The sequence below is a fragment of the Lagenorhynchus albirostris genome, chromosome 12 (genome assembly GCF_949774975.1).
Source record: "Lagenorhynchus albirostris chromosome 12, mLagAlb1.1, whole genome shotgun sequence".
Lineage (NCBI taxonomy): Eukaryota > Metazoa > Chordata > Mammalia > Artiodactyla > Delphinidae > Lagenorhynchus > Lagenorhynchus albirostris.
Genome location: NC_083106.1, coordinates 55,582,323 through 55,599,744, shown reverse-complemented (window position 1 = coordinate 55,599,744; position 17,422 = coordinate 55,582,323). Strand labels below are relative to the sequence as shown.

Sequence of the window (17,422 nt, the reverse complement as noted above, 5' to 3'; positions counted from 1 at the left end):
AAAATATTTGGAGACTTTTGAATATGTATACTGGTGAGATGAACTTGATATCTATACAATCTAGCAATTAGAAATAAGACTATATCTGATATCTCTGAAAATGATGACAATCCGAACAATGAAAAATTCAAATATACATTTGCTTTGCCACATAACTACTTCACTGCTGGTGGATACATGAAAGAGGAACCCATACTATTCTGGCTGATGCCCAGCTCCCCAGGAATTAGTGGGATATAGTGCTGGACATGACGTTACCTTGAGTACATGACAGTCAGCCCCTAACCAGGCTCTGATTCACAAGCCTAGGAGGTACTCGTTTAAGTCCTTGGGTAAGATATGAACTTGTGGTAATTGGGCCATTTTTGTCGAATGTCTCCACTGTTTTTTTTCTTTCCCAGTCTTGTTTGACTTTATTGGTGGTGTTGTTAAAAAAAAAAAAAATAGACTGGGCAGCCATAGCTGCTGATCATGTTGGGAATATTGAATATTTTAGTGTTTCGGTGTCCAAGTGTGTGTCTGACAGGGCCTAGGAGCAACTACGTCAGAAAGGTACTTTTCTGTTTTTTTTCCTTACAGAGTGGTAGGCAGAGTCTGGAGCTGGAGTTGGCTGTCATGTCCAAGTCTGTCTGCTTTTTAAAATGTTGTTTGTTTGTTTGTTTGTTTGAAATTGGAAGGGTGAGATGAACTGCAGTATAAGATGGGCTGTTTTGATAGAGCCAAGTCATGATACCACTTCTTTTCAATGTTAACATGAATAATTTGTTGTATTTTTCATTCCTTCTAAAGATGCGTTACCTTACTGCATCCGTTATTATATTAAAAAATACGTTAAACAAAACAGCAAATGGAGTCCATCTTTGCTTCATTCCATTTTACTCAAACCCTATTAAAATTAATTTGTAGCCAATGCTTTCTTGACTGTAGGTTCAAAATGATTAAAAGTGAATAGTAATATATATATCCATAAATTTAGTATACTTTTTTTATAAAAAAGTCACACATGCTGATATGTGTTCATTTCAATATTAAGACTGCAAATAATGTGGTAAAACCAAAGGACTCAATTTAAAAATTGTTAGAATTTTATTTTATAACCTAAATTAATTAAAATTAATAATACTCAAAAGCTAAATATAATTATCAGATCTCATTCTCTTATTAATACCATGAGCAGGCAACTCCAGCCATGTTTTGTAATATAATTATGAAATTTTTATATGTGTGTAAAAATAAATTTATGGCAATTTAACTATTCTTATTCTGATTTTCCTCATTGAGGCTAACTATAGTGATAGGAGACATTTGTTTATGCACAAGAAAATAATTTACTACCTATTTTAAAATAAAAACTGGACTAAAACCCCACAGCTCAAGAAATGTGGATAATTAAAATTATTTTCCTACATTACTTTTTTAAATGGCAGTATAGACAAGACTTTTGGGCTTCATGCGCATGAAAAATGAAACTTTACATAAATAAAGCTTGTTAAGAAATGGATTGGAATGTACATTAAGTCATTTCTTCTAAAACCCACATAACTAACAAGATATGAAAATCTATAAAAGTGGTTTATAAACTAGAGTGAGAGAGAGAGAGATTTCTCCCTTCTAATGCTATTTTTATAAAGGTTACCCAGTCATTAATATGTAATTCTTATTTTGCACTGTCTCAGGTAGAACTTGAGTCTCCTGTCACTATATGTAAACTCAGATGTCCTAAGAGACTACGTATTATCTGAAATTAGCCTCTGCTCTCCCAATGGCTGTTCCTTGCTTACTACAGAGATATATAAATCTGTGATTTAAGCTTTTATTACACAGTGATTCCATTCTGCCACTATGACCAAAAGTACCTGACTGCTGATCAAATTCTCTGTATTCGTTTCACCTTTTCCCCCCAATCTCTGTTAGGTTCTGAGCTCATGCCCAAAGCGCTCTCCACCAGGATAGTGGGAGGCATTTGGTGGTTTTTCACACTTATCATCATTTCTTCGTATACTGCTAACTTAGCAGCCTTTCTGACAGTGGAGCGCATGGAATCCCCTATTGACTCTGCTGATGATTTAGCTAAGCAAACCAAGATAGAGTATGGAACGGTAGAGGATGGTGCAACCATGACTTTTTTCAAGGTAAGTCCTACTGGTTATCCAAAATTTATGTATTAACATGATAGAATGCCAACAACCCTTTTTCTATTAATGAATTTAAGAGTATAGCAACATTGTTATTTGTGCAGAACAATCAATAGCATATTCCTCAGGTGGTGGAGAGGTATACAGCTAAATATACGACCATCAAGGCAAAACATTTTTATACTTGCAAATGACAAGGAGTTGTTGCTTTATAAGTATTCCATTTTTGTTTGGAGGAGAATCTGTAAAAAAGTAAAATTATTTTTCCCCAACAAGGTTTTATCTTTGAATGTAAATAAATAAATAAATATATTTACTGAAAATTGAATAGCAGAGTCGAGTCAGACTCTACAAGGCGTGGGTATTCCAGAAGAATAGAATGATTACATGTAAGAATGTTTTCCATACAGACATTTCTTTCTGTTATGATGAGACAAGGTCAACTTGTTCAGAGCCTATAGAAAAAGAAGGAAAATAAGGACTGGTAGAAACAAGCAGAAACAGTTCCTATTCTCTGGACATTCATCCATCTAATATTCTGGAAGGCACAGAATCTCAAAATGGGCTACCCCATTGAACTTGCAATGGTTTGCAGTGGGACAGCCTGTGCAACATTTAAATGGAAAGTGTGCTTGCACCAAGTTCCCAGCATATAGATTATCTTGCCCTCCTCTTTATTATTCAGATCTTCTCCTTGCTTCTGCTGATCTCACTGGGCCGGAGTAGACCCAATGAGGAGATTCCATTTTAGGGAATCAGTATCACTTCATAATTTCTTTTCTATTTTACTAAGTATTTTTATGTTGTTTGTAGTTTGGGCAAATTTTTAAGCCTTGGTATTTTCCTTCACTGTTTACAGGAATGCAATTGGCAGTTCAAGTGGGTAGTAGAAGTGGTAGATGTTTTTTCTTTTAAAAAAATAACCGACTCAGGTTATAAAACAAATGCTTTCAACATTCAGTAAGTGCCTACTGAGTACCAGAAATTGTACTACATGTTGGGTATGCTAGAGCAAATAACGTCTAATTCTCACTTTTAAGAAGGTTATAGTTTAGTTGGAGACAGGGAAGACTAGATCTAGGATCATATAACTGGGTTTTACTTAACTTTGCCAAATAATTATGCAACTTTCTTTGTAAAAATTCTTACCAAATTAAATCAGCTTCTTTTAGGGTTCTGGAGGACACCAAATACCCAAAGAATGAGATAGATTGATTGTTTTAGTCAAATCTATATAATTCTTAAAATTTAATTACTTTCAAAGAGAATATTTTTTATGCCTAGGTTAAAGATTGGATGCATATTTTTTATTCAATTGGAAAATTATTATCATCTAATCAAATTTATTGAATAATCAAATATGAACAAAGCATTATGATCAGTATATGGTGCTATTTGTCTATATTAATTGCAATTGATCAATTTTCCCCAATTGAATATTTAATATTAATAGATTGTTTTTCTCATAAAACACTTTTTTTTAAATAAAAAAGAAACCAGCTGTTGAAAATTCTAAGTGTACATCATCGGTGTCTTTAACTTTGCTGGGAGTGAATATGTAATGCATTTAAATTATTACAATATTCAAGGGAATTTTGAAGTTGACTTTGTACAATAATACATATAAAATACTAATGCAAGTGATTTGATACCAGAAGTAATTATTTCTGTTTCACAAATACTTCAGAGTTTAAATTTTACTTTTATTTTCTAGAAGGCTCAAATATCTTAAGTTTCAAAGTTCTTATATACTATGAGCAAGGTATACCTCTGGAAAATCAACGTTTAAAATTTTTCTCCTTTTCCCCGTCTTTAAGCTTATTTTCTCCCTTCTTTGTCTTTCTTGTCTTTCAAACTTCTGTTTTGCTAATTTATTTCTTGTTTAGTTCAGTTGCTCTCTTGCAGTGTCATTTTGCCTAACTTCACTCTTCTTTGCTGTTCACTTTTCTTCTTACTCTCATCTCTTTTTTTTCTTTCTCATACACACGGGTGCCTCTAGCACCCAGAGAAAAGTGACATGAAACAACTTTTTGTTTCCAACAGCACAGACTTTCTTTCTGTAAAACTGAAACCTTTGGGAATGTACAATTGTCACAATAAAAACCACACAGTGATAATCACTAAGTTGACAATTATGTTGATAACTTTATCACATGCTGAATTCTTACTGTTGAAATTTGAAAAAGCATTAGAATTTAAAAGGATACAGTAAATGTTGATTTTTCTTTAGTTATTTTAGTGTAGCCCTAAATGATACTAATTTCAACCTCATATTTTGGCTTGTTAAACTATCTACTTATACCAGCCATTGGTATGAAATTAAAAAAAAAATTCCCTAGCAATCTGTAATTGAAGCAATTGCATGGTCATTTTGAAATTCTACAATGAATCCAAGACTATTGTGTATAGTCGATTTACATCTGATACCATTCTTTTATTTCTTAATTAACAACAATGCATACAAACACTCTAGGAAGCACCCTTAAGGCATTGATTTCTAAAGGAATTTCCATCCTGTTTTTACTAATTGAACAAGACTCTGCTGTTAACTCATTATTCTGAAACAGCTCAGTTCCAGAAAATTATTTTAAAGAATGTTAAAGTTGTGTTACTACAAGCAAGAGCTGGCTCAAGATACCTGGCTTTAAAGGGGGTGAGTCTTCAGTATTGCAAAACACAGAGTTACACCGCCATTCTACAACATTGAATAATTCCTCTTCCAAAGAACATACTTGACTGTGTTCATTGACCTTACATGTATACTGTCTTCAAGAAGAGTTCATTCTTCTTTTCTTCTATATCCATTATACTCCACACAAATTCTCTCCAGGGATAAATGTAAAGCCATGACTGGCAAAATAACTCAAAATCGAGCAGATGGTGCTTCTTCAGTGTTACCCCATGTAAAACAATAGAAAGCTATGTGACTTCACCAATATGTTCTTAATTATATTTAGATAATAAAATTGTTGAGGGCCCAAGGATTTTATTGAAAAACAATAAAGTAGGGTCAAAACATTCTCAGAATCTGGGAACTTGGTGCAGCAGAACTGAAATCTCACCCCAGGGCTGAACACTCTATAAATGTCACCAAGCAACAGCACATTCTTTCTCCTTGAAGTATAACTTCAGCTATAGCTATATAAAAACTATATAACTCAGCTATAGCCTGTAGGTGTTACGGTCTCTTTTGAGAATGCCTGTATTTTCAAAGTAAGTCATATGTTTTACAAAATGATGCTGAAATCACCTTGTTTCTATGCAACTTATGACTCAGGTTTTTCAATTTCTACAAATTCTCTCTCTGGGTTTGGTCTGCCTGAAATCTCTGGCTTTGCCACATATGCTAATATAGTCTGTCTTTCCAAAAGGTATCAAAGGAAATGCATATCCTCTTTCATAGTTATTAAAAAAGATTTCTGCCGCATGTTAAAAAGACATTAAATGGTATCAGATACCTAATGTGAATCACTTAATACTTCTGAACACATAGTCTACAATTTAGAATAGTTGCTAAGAGGGAAAGAAACTGTGGAATTAGAGAAACCTGAGCTTAATTTCAGACTCCACCACCTATTGGCTGTATTTAGATGAGACACTGCCCCTTGTAAACCTCTGACTCCTCATCTCTAAATTAGAATGACTAACAGAACCATTCTCACAATTTTTTTTAATGTTAAATGAAAGCTCTACATGATATGCTAAGTGCCTAATAAAAGCTTGATAGACATTATAAATTACCATTACTAGAATACATGGCTAATTTTTAAAATTCAGAATTTAGAATGATTTTAAACATAGTCAAGTAAAGTATGTTTCTATGACCCACAACTAGATAATTTTAAAATAGATTTTAAAAGATCACACCATGTTTATCTTATTTAAATTGCTTCATTCTCATTATTGTTGTCACGAAGAAGGAATAATTTGATAAGTGAAATTTTTAAAAAATCTGAGGGGGCAGTTTTCAGAAGCTATTTTCTAGGCTGTGTATTGTGATATAGTATATTGAGATGCAATTCACAGTTCTTTTGGGAATTTATGCCACATCACAGGTAAAGGGAACTTTAAAAATTATTTAATATGAAAAAATGTTCTTTCTTAATTTTAACTTTTTTTTGTAATCTAATAAGTAGGATGTCTTATTTCGGCCAGTTTCATCATGCATCATATGCTCTCAGTTATATGATATGGATGTTCAGTCTTAAGAATACATTTTTATTCAATAAATATTTACTTATCTCTTAGGTGGAAGGGATTGCGTTAAACCTTAGACAAATATTGTGCATCTCCCAGCACCACCCAACACTTGTCTACCTCCTATATATCTTTCTATTTCCTTTACCACCATCCAGGTTCAGAACAGTGTCATCTCTGTCCAGGGTTTTGCAACATTTCTCTTTCCCAGTTTTTTTCCCTGTTGTTCTCTACACTCTACAAGTTGACTTAACACCCTCCAAAATCACCCCGCTTCTTTGCTTTAGGATAAGAACCTAGCTCCTTATCAGGTTTACAAGGCACATCATGGTCTGGCTTCTTTTTATTTTTTAGCCAGCTGCTCTCACACTCTAAACTTCAACCAAACTAGTTAGTCCGTGTCATATGATGACTACATGATACACCTCCTTCTGTTATGCTTTTCTGCCCTTATCTACCAACCTAATTGGTTATATTTTCTTTATTCCTTGGATCCAAATTCAATTAATCCAGGCAAATTTTCTTGATCCTTTCCCCTACCCAAATCGACCCAGTCTGGGTAAGGTACTCCTTTTTTAAATTCTCTGAGCATTTATACCTCAGTTATTAAATGATCACCCCAAATTGTATTCCATTAATTCTTCTGTTTCCATACTACACTGCACAGCACGGGGACATGAATTGACTCTGTATCATTTACACTTGGATCTCCAGTTCCCAGCACAGACTTTGCATGTGTTTTGGGCTCTATTAGTTAACAGTTGCCACAATAATGTTGCTTAACAAATGACCAGAAACTCTTAGTGGCATGTAACATAAACCTTCATTGAGCTTATAAGTCAGCTGTCCTACTCCTAGAAATTTGGAGACCCAGAGGCTTTTCTATTAATACCTTTGGAACAGACTCTATTTCTGCTAAGCTTTTTTGGCCTTTAAATATATCCAGTTGAGTCCATTTATAATCTAAAAACCACACCCACAGTTCATATTAAAATGTGCCTCTCTCTAGACTTAATCATTGCTACTTTGGGCTAGAAGCTTTTTAATCCACAGGTGAAAATCTACAAGGCATTTCCTTAACTTTTTCAGAGGTTTTAACAAAGCACCTCAAGGCAACATGCTTAATTTGATTTTTAATTAAGGCCTGGAGCCATGTTGAAACAATTTTGAGAACTTTTACTGGCTGGAGACACTGAAGATCGCAAACAATTTTATGACCCAACCATACAAATTCTAGCTCCTTCATATCACCTCTAAATTCTGTTTGAAAACTGCCCAGTTCTTTATAAAATTATTTCCCCCTCCTCCTCTTTGTTGTTCTTCTTATTGTTAATAGTCTATCTCTTTCTTGTACTACCTTATCCTATGTAGCTAAATTTACCAGCTGGTACTTTGAATATTATGTCAATTTGTCTGAATATTTCTTTGTCCAAGTCCAGAAGATTATTAGTATGTTTTCTATCTTATAAGTTACTATAAAGCACACTATAAAAATATTATTTCCCCCTCAGTTTACAGATTCCCATTTTCCCAACCTCCCCTAATGATTTCATTGTCATCTGTTATCAATGTTTCATAGTTAGGTTTCCTTTAAGGTGGCAACTCACTTTTTAAAAAATCAAATTCTGTGCAGTTATCTATTGGCGCAATGAATATTGCATTCATTGATGGAACATCTATGACAGATGTTCTAGGTAGAATGTGTGTTTACTTTCAAAATTTCTCTGCTCTGTAGAGAGCTAAAAAGTTTTCTTCAAAATACGTAGCCCTCTATGGCATTTCCGTTTTAACTTTGGGTTAAAAAGTCAATTTATTCAGAAGTGTATGAAGTTTACAGTGTTAGGAATGCAAGCAAGTGGATTAATCCATGGCGGGGCGGCAGGGGTGGGGTACGGTAGTTTTATTTCTTGTTACTTAGCAACAAAGAGGGTTTTATTTTGTTTTGTTTTTGTTTATGCATAGTTTCCCTCTTTAGAAGAACACAGTACATTGTAAATGCCAGCTCATTAATCTTCACAGCAACCCCTAAGGAAGGTAGGAAGCAATTATCATTATGCTCATTTAACAGATGAGGAAACTGGGCCATGGAGAGGTTAAGTGACTTATTAATTATGAAAGCAATAGCCAAGGGACTCATAGTATCAACAATAAAAGTAATAGCCAAAGACATCATGGCATATCCATCATTACTCAGAAGAGCTAAGTGCATTAGTCATTTTGGCTCACCTACATGACCTCAACTGCTTGATCATATTAAGGTTTTAAAACATTTGCCTTAAGCCATTGGGGCAGATACAACTATAACACGTTCTTTATAGTCTGCTACTTATTCTGAACTTATCAGTTCAATGGTCTTCTAAAATTAAATTATGCTGGGGTGACAGTATAGGTTTGTAAGCCTGAATTGCTGGTATGGCATGCCTGTAATGATTTTTTGAAAGCTTGAGTGAATTTTGCTTCTTAAATGCCAAAAGAACATAAGTAATTTTTGAGTCAAGGGATAGAATGTAAAAAGTTGGGAGTTTATTGCATGCACTTGATAAATGGATTTAGAAACACCATTCATTAGATATTTTTTAATTTCTGCAAAACATAATTTCTGTTATTTTTATTTAGAACAGTGGTGATAATTCAATTATAATATATTTACTATAAAGAGATTTATACATTAGAAAAGTAAAATATCAACATGGCATCTGTAGTTACTTTTCAGATTGAAAAGTGTTTTCTGAAATAAATGTTTATTTCCTCTTCTTATACTGATGGTAGAATACTTGGGAATTTCCATTTTGCGTATTCAGGAAACTGACCTACAATAGTTTTTGAAGATGGGAAAGATATTTGAAGTTAGTTTTGAATTTATTTTATTTATTTTTATTGTGATATAATCAACATACAGCATTTTGTAACTTTAAGATGTACAGTGTTTTGAGAAATTTATATATTGCAATATGATTACCAGTCTCGCATTAGCCAATGCCTCCATGACATTAAAATTATCATTTCTTTTTTGTGGTTAGAACAATTAAGATCTTGCTTCTTAGCAACTTGGAAGTTTATAACACAGTATTGTTGACTATAATCACTATTCTGCACAGTAGATCTCCAGGACTTATTCTTTTTTTTTTTTGTGGTACGCGGGCCTCTCACTGTTGTGGCCTCTCCCGTTGCGGAGCACAGGCTCCGTACGTGCAGGCTCAGCGGCCATGGCTCACGGGCCCAGCCGCTCCGCGGCATGTGGGATCTTCCTGGACTGGGGCACGAACCCGTGTCCCCTGCATCGACAGGCGGACTCTCAACCGCTGAGCCACCAAGGAAGCCCCAGGACTTATTCTTTAAAAGACTTTTCTATTTTATATAACAAATTCCTCGTTAAGTATGGTCATTGCAAAGAAAAAGTTCAGTAATTATTTGCACATTGATAGAAATCAAATATGTCTTTTATTGTGTACCAGATTTACTACTTTATATATTCTAATCATTTCCCACCATTATCCAGAAGGGATTCTTTGACAATATAATAATTAGAAAATTCACTATGGTACTTTAGTAGCATAGTAAGTACAGGGATTATTTCTTAAATACTTGCTCATGTAAGAGTTGCCCTGTTTATTTAGGTGTTACTAACCAGCCACATAGCTTTGTTTTTAGGTAATTTTATTTACCTGGAGTCAGTTTATGCTTAGTAATGACAACCCCCTTTTCTCCTCAATAAGTTAGAAACAAAGGGTCTCAAATGTTAGCTTTATGTCTCACATGGGGGATATTGTCCCTGTGCTGAGAAGGTAATTTAAAACTCAAATATTAACATAAGCATAGATATATTACCATCAAGGTTTTGTGATTAAAATTTTTGGTTTGTTGATAGAAAAACAAATCCCTATGCATGCATCATAAATTCTATACCAGAGCCCAGTAACACTAGTCATACTGACTACTTTCTCAGAATCCCCAGTTAAAGCACTACTTTAACTCATAGGGCTAGTTTTTTATCTACCGAAGTCCTAGGAAATATGGCAATCAGTAGAACTAGATAGCATGTACATCATATGGAAATATGGTCTTGTCTGTGATTAACAGTATACCACTCTGATGAATAAGAGAATATTCTTGATTTTCATATCAGTTTTCCTTTCTCAACGGATGGAGTCATTATTTTGTCCTATTTGGATAGATCATCCACTAAGTTTCAAACATCTTTAAAATATCCATTTGTTTAAATCAGTAGTCTCAACCTGTCTGCAGAGTAGAACATTAGAAGCACTTGGGGAGCTTTTAAAGAATACCGAGCCCCACACCCCTCTCCAAGTCAAGTAATTAAAACTCTCTTGAGGTAGGATCCTGGGCATCTGAGTTTTTTGTAACCTCCTCTGGTGATTCTAATGTGCAGAGAGAGTTAATTTAATTTGAAATTTAAATAACCCCTTCTTTATTGGCAATAATAGTTAATAACTGATTGCATCTACTTCCATTTCTTTCATATTGGGGTGGGCATTCATCTCTTCTGAAACCCAGACCCCACAAAATATTAGAGGCATGAAATGATAACTCTGCTGACCACATTCTTACTTCTTTTGAATAATTTACCTGAATTGCGTTTAAAGCCTTTTTCAACAGATTTGCTGAGAATAAATAATCTAATTACATCTTCACTTTTGATAACATTCCTGGAGGCCCGCAATAGGAATGCATAAGAATTGTCTTGTAGCAGTATGAAGGTTAGAGCTTTCTCCGAAAAGTATAGTGGGGTAAATCCTGATTTTTGCTTGTGTCTCTAAAAAGGTGAGAAAATATATGTTCTATGGGACTTGAGCAGTGAATATATTCACCTTTCCTTTATAAACTTTTATTGCAGTTTCTTCTATCATGGGGGGCGCACAGAGGGGAAATTAAAGAAGAGACCCATAAAGGGGCATATTAGAGTATTGGAAGGATTGTACATGAGACTTTTGTGTTTTCCTAAGCAGGAGGAGATTAAGAAGAGGTGAAGTACTTCACACTATAGGTAAATATTAAGTTAGATTCTTTGAAGTAGTTTGAGATTTGGGCTTAGGTAGTTTTCTTGCCTGAGTTTATTGTTCGATCCTGTAATATTTAGTGAACTACTGTCACTCCTTTCCTTGTTGTAGAAAAAAGAATGTACCTATATTAATGGATGGCGCTAACTTATTACATAATTCTAATTGAAGTCTTCCTTTGTGTTACTTGATAATTCTTCAGTATCCCCTTGCAGATCTAAACTGAAACAACATGTTCCTCAAACATGACATTCTGCTCTATCTTGGGGGATGGAAAAACAAGATATATTTAGGCTTCCAGGCCAAAATCTGTTCTATTGCAAGTTACTAACCTGGGTAATAACTCCATGGTTATTTAGAATAAATAGAGACTTCATTTTGAATTTTTTGTTTACTTCGTGTATTCAAGTTTGTGGATAATTTACTTTTCAAATTTTTCTACATACTTAAATGAGTGAAAAAAAAGCTTTATGTGATTGAACACCAGTGTATCTGAGCAATTAGTTTAGATTAATATTATTACTGAAATTTTCATCTCTTCACGTTGATGTGTTCTTCCTCAGACACTTTTTCTAGAAATCTAAAAAAAATATCTCACCAAAGATTTTTGTAGCCATATCATTTCTCTAACTCTCCCAAATTATTTTTTTTTCTATGAATGGTGTCAAGATATTGGTGTGGGTAATGGATTATTGTTAATATTAGGTTAAATGATAATATTTTGTTTAATATTATAATCTGGTATTTTTGAAGTGTTTTTGTATTCTTTTCAGTGCCTCTTACGGCTTTGATATTAATTAGTCAAGTTTGAAATATTTAAACCACTTCTTTATGATGCATTTAATTTATTGGCAGAGTAAGGGGGTGATTTTTACCCAAAGAGGTTGTCTCCCTCCCCCATCCTCCACTAACACACAATTTATTGTATGTGAGGCCTGATCCTATGTTTATTACAGGGATTTGCATAAGGCCTACAGAAAACCAACACCATTTTACTATGTTCCCATTGCAAGAAATAAAATGGTGCCTTTGAGGAAAGCTGCTTCATCAGACACTAGTTTAGCATGCCAAATTACAGCTATCAATGGTGAAACAGCAGATGTGAAGGCTAGTTGGCATCAGAGCATATGAGTCAAAGACTTTCCTATGGGAAAGAAAGTGCTCCATTACACTTTATCTATACTAAGAACATTGGTTCTATCAAGCTGTCTGAAAATTAGAATATGATGGGTTTTTATTACCCTAGCTCTGCCAGAGTGAATTCAATAGTTAAAAAGTAAGCAATAACACCATTCTGGGAATTGTAAGTGATTAGAGTTTCAATGTATTTAAACTCGGAAGGAGTAACAACTTTTATCTTAGCTTGTCTGAAATATCTCAGGGACAAAAGTTTAATCCCTCTCTAATTGTTACATTTTCAATATGTACCAGTGAAGCTTTGGGGAACTTGAAAGGAAGAAGTCATGTGTTTGACTGAAGTGTAAAGTCTGAGAAAAGATGTTTTAATTCCCTTGGAAAGCAAGAGTGTGAGGCTGCTGTTATTCCAGGATACACTGTGGTTCTCTCTCTCCTTTGCCCTCCTTCCTCTGCTGTGTGCAGGGACCACTCTTGCTGTTTGTCAAGTCAGGATGGCAGCTCAAACACTGCATCACACCTCATCAATCTTAGGAGAGAGGGCCCCACAGGGAGGGAGAAAACTTGAAAGTCAGTTAACGTAGTGATGTTGAGCTGTCATGTCAAATGCTGGATAATGGATAATATTGTCACTGTAAGAGTTCATAGCCACTGGTTAGGCAAAAATTCGAAGGAAATTCAAGAAGCGCATATTTTTGGGTACATAAAAATAGGCTGAGATAAATATTATCAAAAAACTGGCATGTTTTATTTCTTAAAAAATAATGAAAAATTCATTTCTTTTACATAAATAGCTGAATAAAAGCATGATTTGGTGTTTCTAAATCAAATATACAAACAAAAAATCCAGACTCTGTAAATTTTTTGAGATTATATTTACTGGCATTGTGGCTAAGAGCTATTAATCATGCTTACTGTTTTTTGTGGTCTTTTTTTTAAGGGGGGCATCTACCTTTAGAATATCAAAAACGACATAGTATTCTTATTCCTCTAGATTGTCCATTGATAACAGAGTGAAAACACTGAAACTTCTACTAAATCCAGAATGTCCTTGGCAGTTAATGTTCTTGATTTTGCATGCACTGTGATGTCTCTTTGGAGGGAAGCTATTCTTTCTTTGCAAATGGAATTTACACTAATTAGCATCTTTGGTCAGCTGAAGTTTCTTTTGTTCATTTGTCTTCTTATTTCTTTCCAGAAGTCCAAATAGCGGTAATATCACTTTGTTCTTTGATATTAAGAGCTGATTTAAGACATCACATGGTAGTTTAGTTGGTCCTTTCATTTCATCATAAAGCAAAATGAAGTTCACTATTACTTACTGCTGCTGCCATCTTTGATACTTAGATTTTTATTTAAAGACAACACAGAACTGTTATTCCCCTTTGGAAGCAAACAACATATAAGATCATGAGCCCTTCTGACACTCAATGATTTGATACTCAATCATCATGCATACTCACAAGTAGTAAACAATTTATAACTCATTCCTAGTTTTTTATATCCTTCCTCCTAACCTCACACAGATTGGGAAAAGAACAAAATAAACTTTAGAGTTCGTTAATAGGTATTGATAACTGCAAGCTGAGTATAACAGATTCCTAAAAATATTGCTTTTAAAATATGACTAGATTAAACATTATTGCTAAATGTCTTACAGGGATCAGATTCTAAAGTAACTCAAATTTTTCTTTTTGCTGTAATATTAGTGACCCTGGCAGTGTCTACGATTGTTTAAATGTCTAACGCATACTGGTGAGCACTTTCATTGACCTCCAGTATGCAGAGGAATTCTTCAATAGTAATAAATAAAGAATATTTAGAATGAGTGAATGTGTGTGTTTGTGCAAACATGTGCTTGAATGAGTGTGTTCTGTAAGAATAAGACATGCCATCTTAATTGGAGTTAAATTATGGATGATTACATAATTTATTTTTCTTATACCCAGTTTCCATATGAAATCTGTTTTAGTAGAAGAATAGTACAGTGTTGGCAATAAATTGTACTTTTATCTTTCCCGACAGCATTTGAATAATACTTTTGATTGTTATTAGCCTATTGTATACACCATAGCATTAGTGGAGTACAGTGAAAATATTTGATTATCTTTAAAAGTAGGTGTTTCATTTATTAAATATTGTAATTACAGCTAATTAGAGGCTACACCATAAATTAGTTTGCTTTGTAGGTCCCTTGACTGTTTTCAGAACACTATGAGTTTATGCTTCACTTTAATTTATTACAAAAACAATTAAATAAAGACCAAAGAATCAGAAAGAAGTATTAATAATGGATATAAAGAATTGTTGAGTCACTGCAATGCATTTTAACATAATGAGTAAGTGCATAGCCTAGATTGTGTCATGAAATCCTACATCTGTCTCTCACTAGGGATTTATTTAACCTCTCCAGGCTTCTGTGTTCTTATAGGTAAGAAAGTATAGATAAACTGGGGATATAAGTTTGTGTCATATAGATCGTTTACATAAAACACTAAACATGTGATAAACTCCCAGTACGTACTTACTGCGATTCTTTTTTTTTTTTTTTTAACATCTTTATTGGGGTATAATTACTTTACAATGGTGTGTTAGTTTCTGCTTTATAACAAAGTGAATCAGTTATACATATACATATGTTCCCATATCTCTTCCCTCTTGCGTCTCCCTCCCTCCCACCCTCCCTATCCCACCCCTCCAGGCTGTCACAAAGCACCGAGCCAATATCCCTGTGCCATGCGGCTGCTTCCCACTAGCTATCTACCTTACTACGTTTGTTAGTGTGTATATGTCCATGACTCTCTCTCGCCCCGTCATAGCTCACCCTTCCTGTGATTCTTATTGTAAGGCTTAATAGTTGAATTGTTAAACTCTGTAGCAGATGAAACCATTTCCCCCAATATAAATGCTTGTGTTCCTGGAAGTACATCCAGTTTACCTATGGTTAATGTTAAGATCTGACACTCAATTGCATTTTTGTTTAATTAATAATTTGATCTTGATTGTAGATTACTTTAAAATAATTATTTAAAGATAATATTCTGGATTACACTTTTATACAGCTAAAAAAATAAAATGCATCATGAATCCAGTTCCATCCATACCTTATACATAGTTTTTAAATTAATGATCTTTTTATTAATAGTTTAATTAATGGTCTTTTTTTATTAACATGTGAGATTTGTTTTGACAAACAATTCATATTCAGAATTCATGCTTAAATAGAAGAAAAACTCCTATTTTTAATTGTTCTTCCTCTCCATGAATATTAACCATTGTCATTCTAAGCAAATTTCTTTTTCTCTTATAAAAATAATGCATATGACTCATGAGAATTTTAGGAAAAGAAGGGGAAAATGTCCCAAGTCCAACCTCCAAAGACAGTTCTTAATATCTTGTCACAATAACCTCCAGCATTTTTTCTATAGATATATAATATTTTGATCTCATTGGTTTTCCTCTTATTTCAATTTTAAAGACTTTTAGCCCTAATACAGCTACACAAATTCTTCTGTTTTCACTGAGCACAAGTAATGATGCTCTTTTCAGGAATATGCTTTAAAGATTCAGCAGAATAGCTTATAAGAATGTTCTTATGATACTTTCAGAAATAATTTTTTCTTGAGACAGAGCTTAAAACAAATAGCCTTTTGCTAATTTCCAAACACATTCCATTTAATCATTGCAAAGTTTCGAAGTATGTTCATATATAAACTCATATATACAGCAGAGAAATCACTTGTAACTTAAATACCTAAGCAATTGGGATGTTCATTTTTAATATTCACTTGATTAAAATATCAAAAATTCAATGCTTTCAAATATTAAATTTAATAAATATTTTAAAACACACCTTAAATTAACATCAGTAGAGAGATGATATTAAAAATTATCTGTTTAGACTTCCTAATATAATCTTGTCTTCAAAAGAGGAAAAAAAATCATGTAACAGAAATATATAGAAATAGTCATTACCCTTTTTTGGTTAAACTATATTAGTAAACATTTAGAGGAGTGATCCTAGAAACATTTTTCTTTGTCTATTAGCTACAGTTTATCCAGCCTTCACATTTCTATGAATGAGAAAGATCACCTGCATGTCTGTGCTCCTCTCACAAAGAGTTAACATTGAATGCATTTGGGTTGGACTTCAGTTTCCCAGTTACACTAGGCTGCTCAGGGTATACTAGCAGCAGGGAACCCCACCCTGACCCAACAAATAAACAGAACTTACCTGGGTGAATTAGGAATCCATTTTACCAAAAGGGAAGGAGCTGACGACATAGATAGCCATGACTAAGATATGAACATAGTTAAAACAACCATATTTAAGTCTACCTGGAATACTGTAACCCTTAGGAAGATGTTTCATAAAGGACCTCATAAGGAGCAAATTTGATGGTGACAGTTATTATGATGACGTTGAAGGTGTTGATATCCATGACATAGATCTTCTTGTAATCCAGGGAAAGCACTAGAGCTATTTATGTCTGTGAGGAAAAAAAAAAAAAAGAAGTGAATTTTTAAAAAAAACAGCAAAATTCCTTCTCAAGAAGCCAAATAAAGTAGCATTAAGAAAAGGGTAATCCTCCAAAGTCAGAAAGACTTTGTCTGCATTTGAAGGTGCCTGAGAACTAATATTGTGCAAACAGAAATCTTGAGATCACTATATGTAGCCTTTGTCTTAGTGAAGCAGCTAGCGAGTAAGCATCAAGCCTACCAGGCTTCATTTTCAGAGCTGCTCTTTGGGGTCGAACCATTGCAAGTTGTTGCTTCCATTTTTTTTTTACACTGTTGCTGTAATGTATATAATTCTTAGAGTAAAATTCTTATGTCTAGAAGAACAAAATGGTATTTTGAAAGTAAAAATGGTAGCTAACAATTTCTTATATATATTTTTTTGCATTGTCAGTAGATATACAATAGCTACCTTATCCA

General features: G+C 33.8%; 1 protein-coding gene across 3 annotated transcripts in view; it reads left to right on the top strand.

Annotated features, from left to right (window-relative positions):
- Positions 1 to 17,422, top strand: part of GRIK2 (glutamate ionotropic receptor kainate type subunit 2) — a 638,585-nt gene that overhangs the window by 528,340 nt on the left and 92,823 nt on the right. For all 3 annotated transcript variants that reach the window (XM_060167216.1, XM_060167215.1, XM_060167217.1), the window contains exon 13: positions 1,915 to 2,132. In XM_060167216.1, coding sequence (XP_060023199.1) covers positions 1,915 to 2,132 — 218 coding nt within the window. The remainder of the gene's footprint in view (positions 1 to 1,914; positions 2,133 to 17,422) is intronic.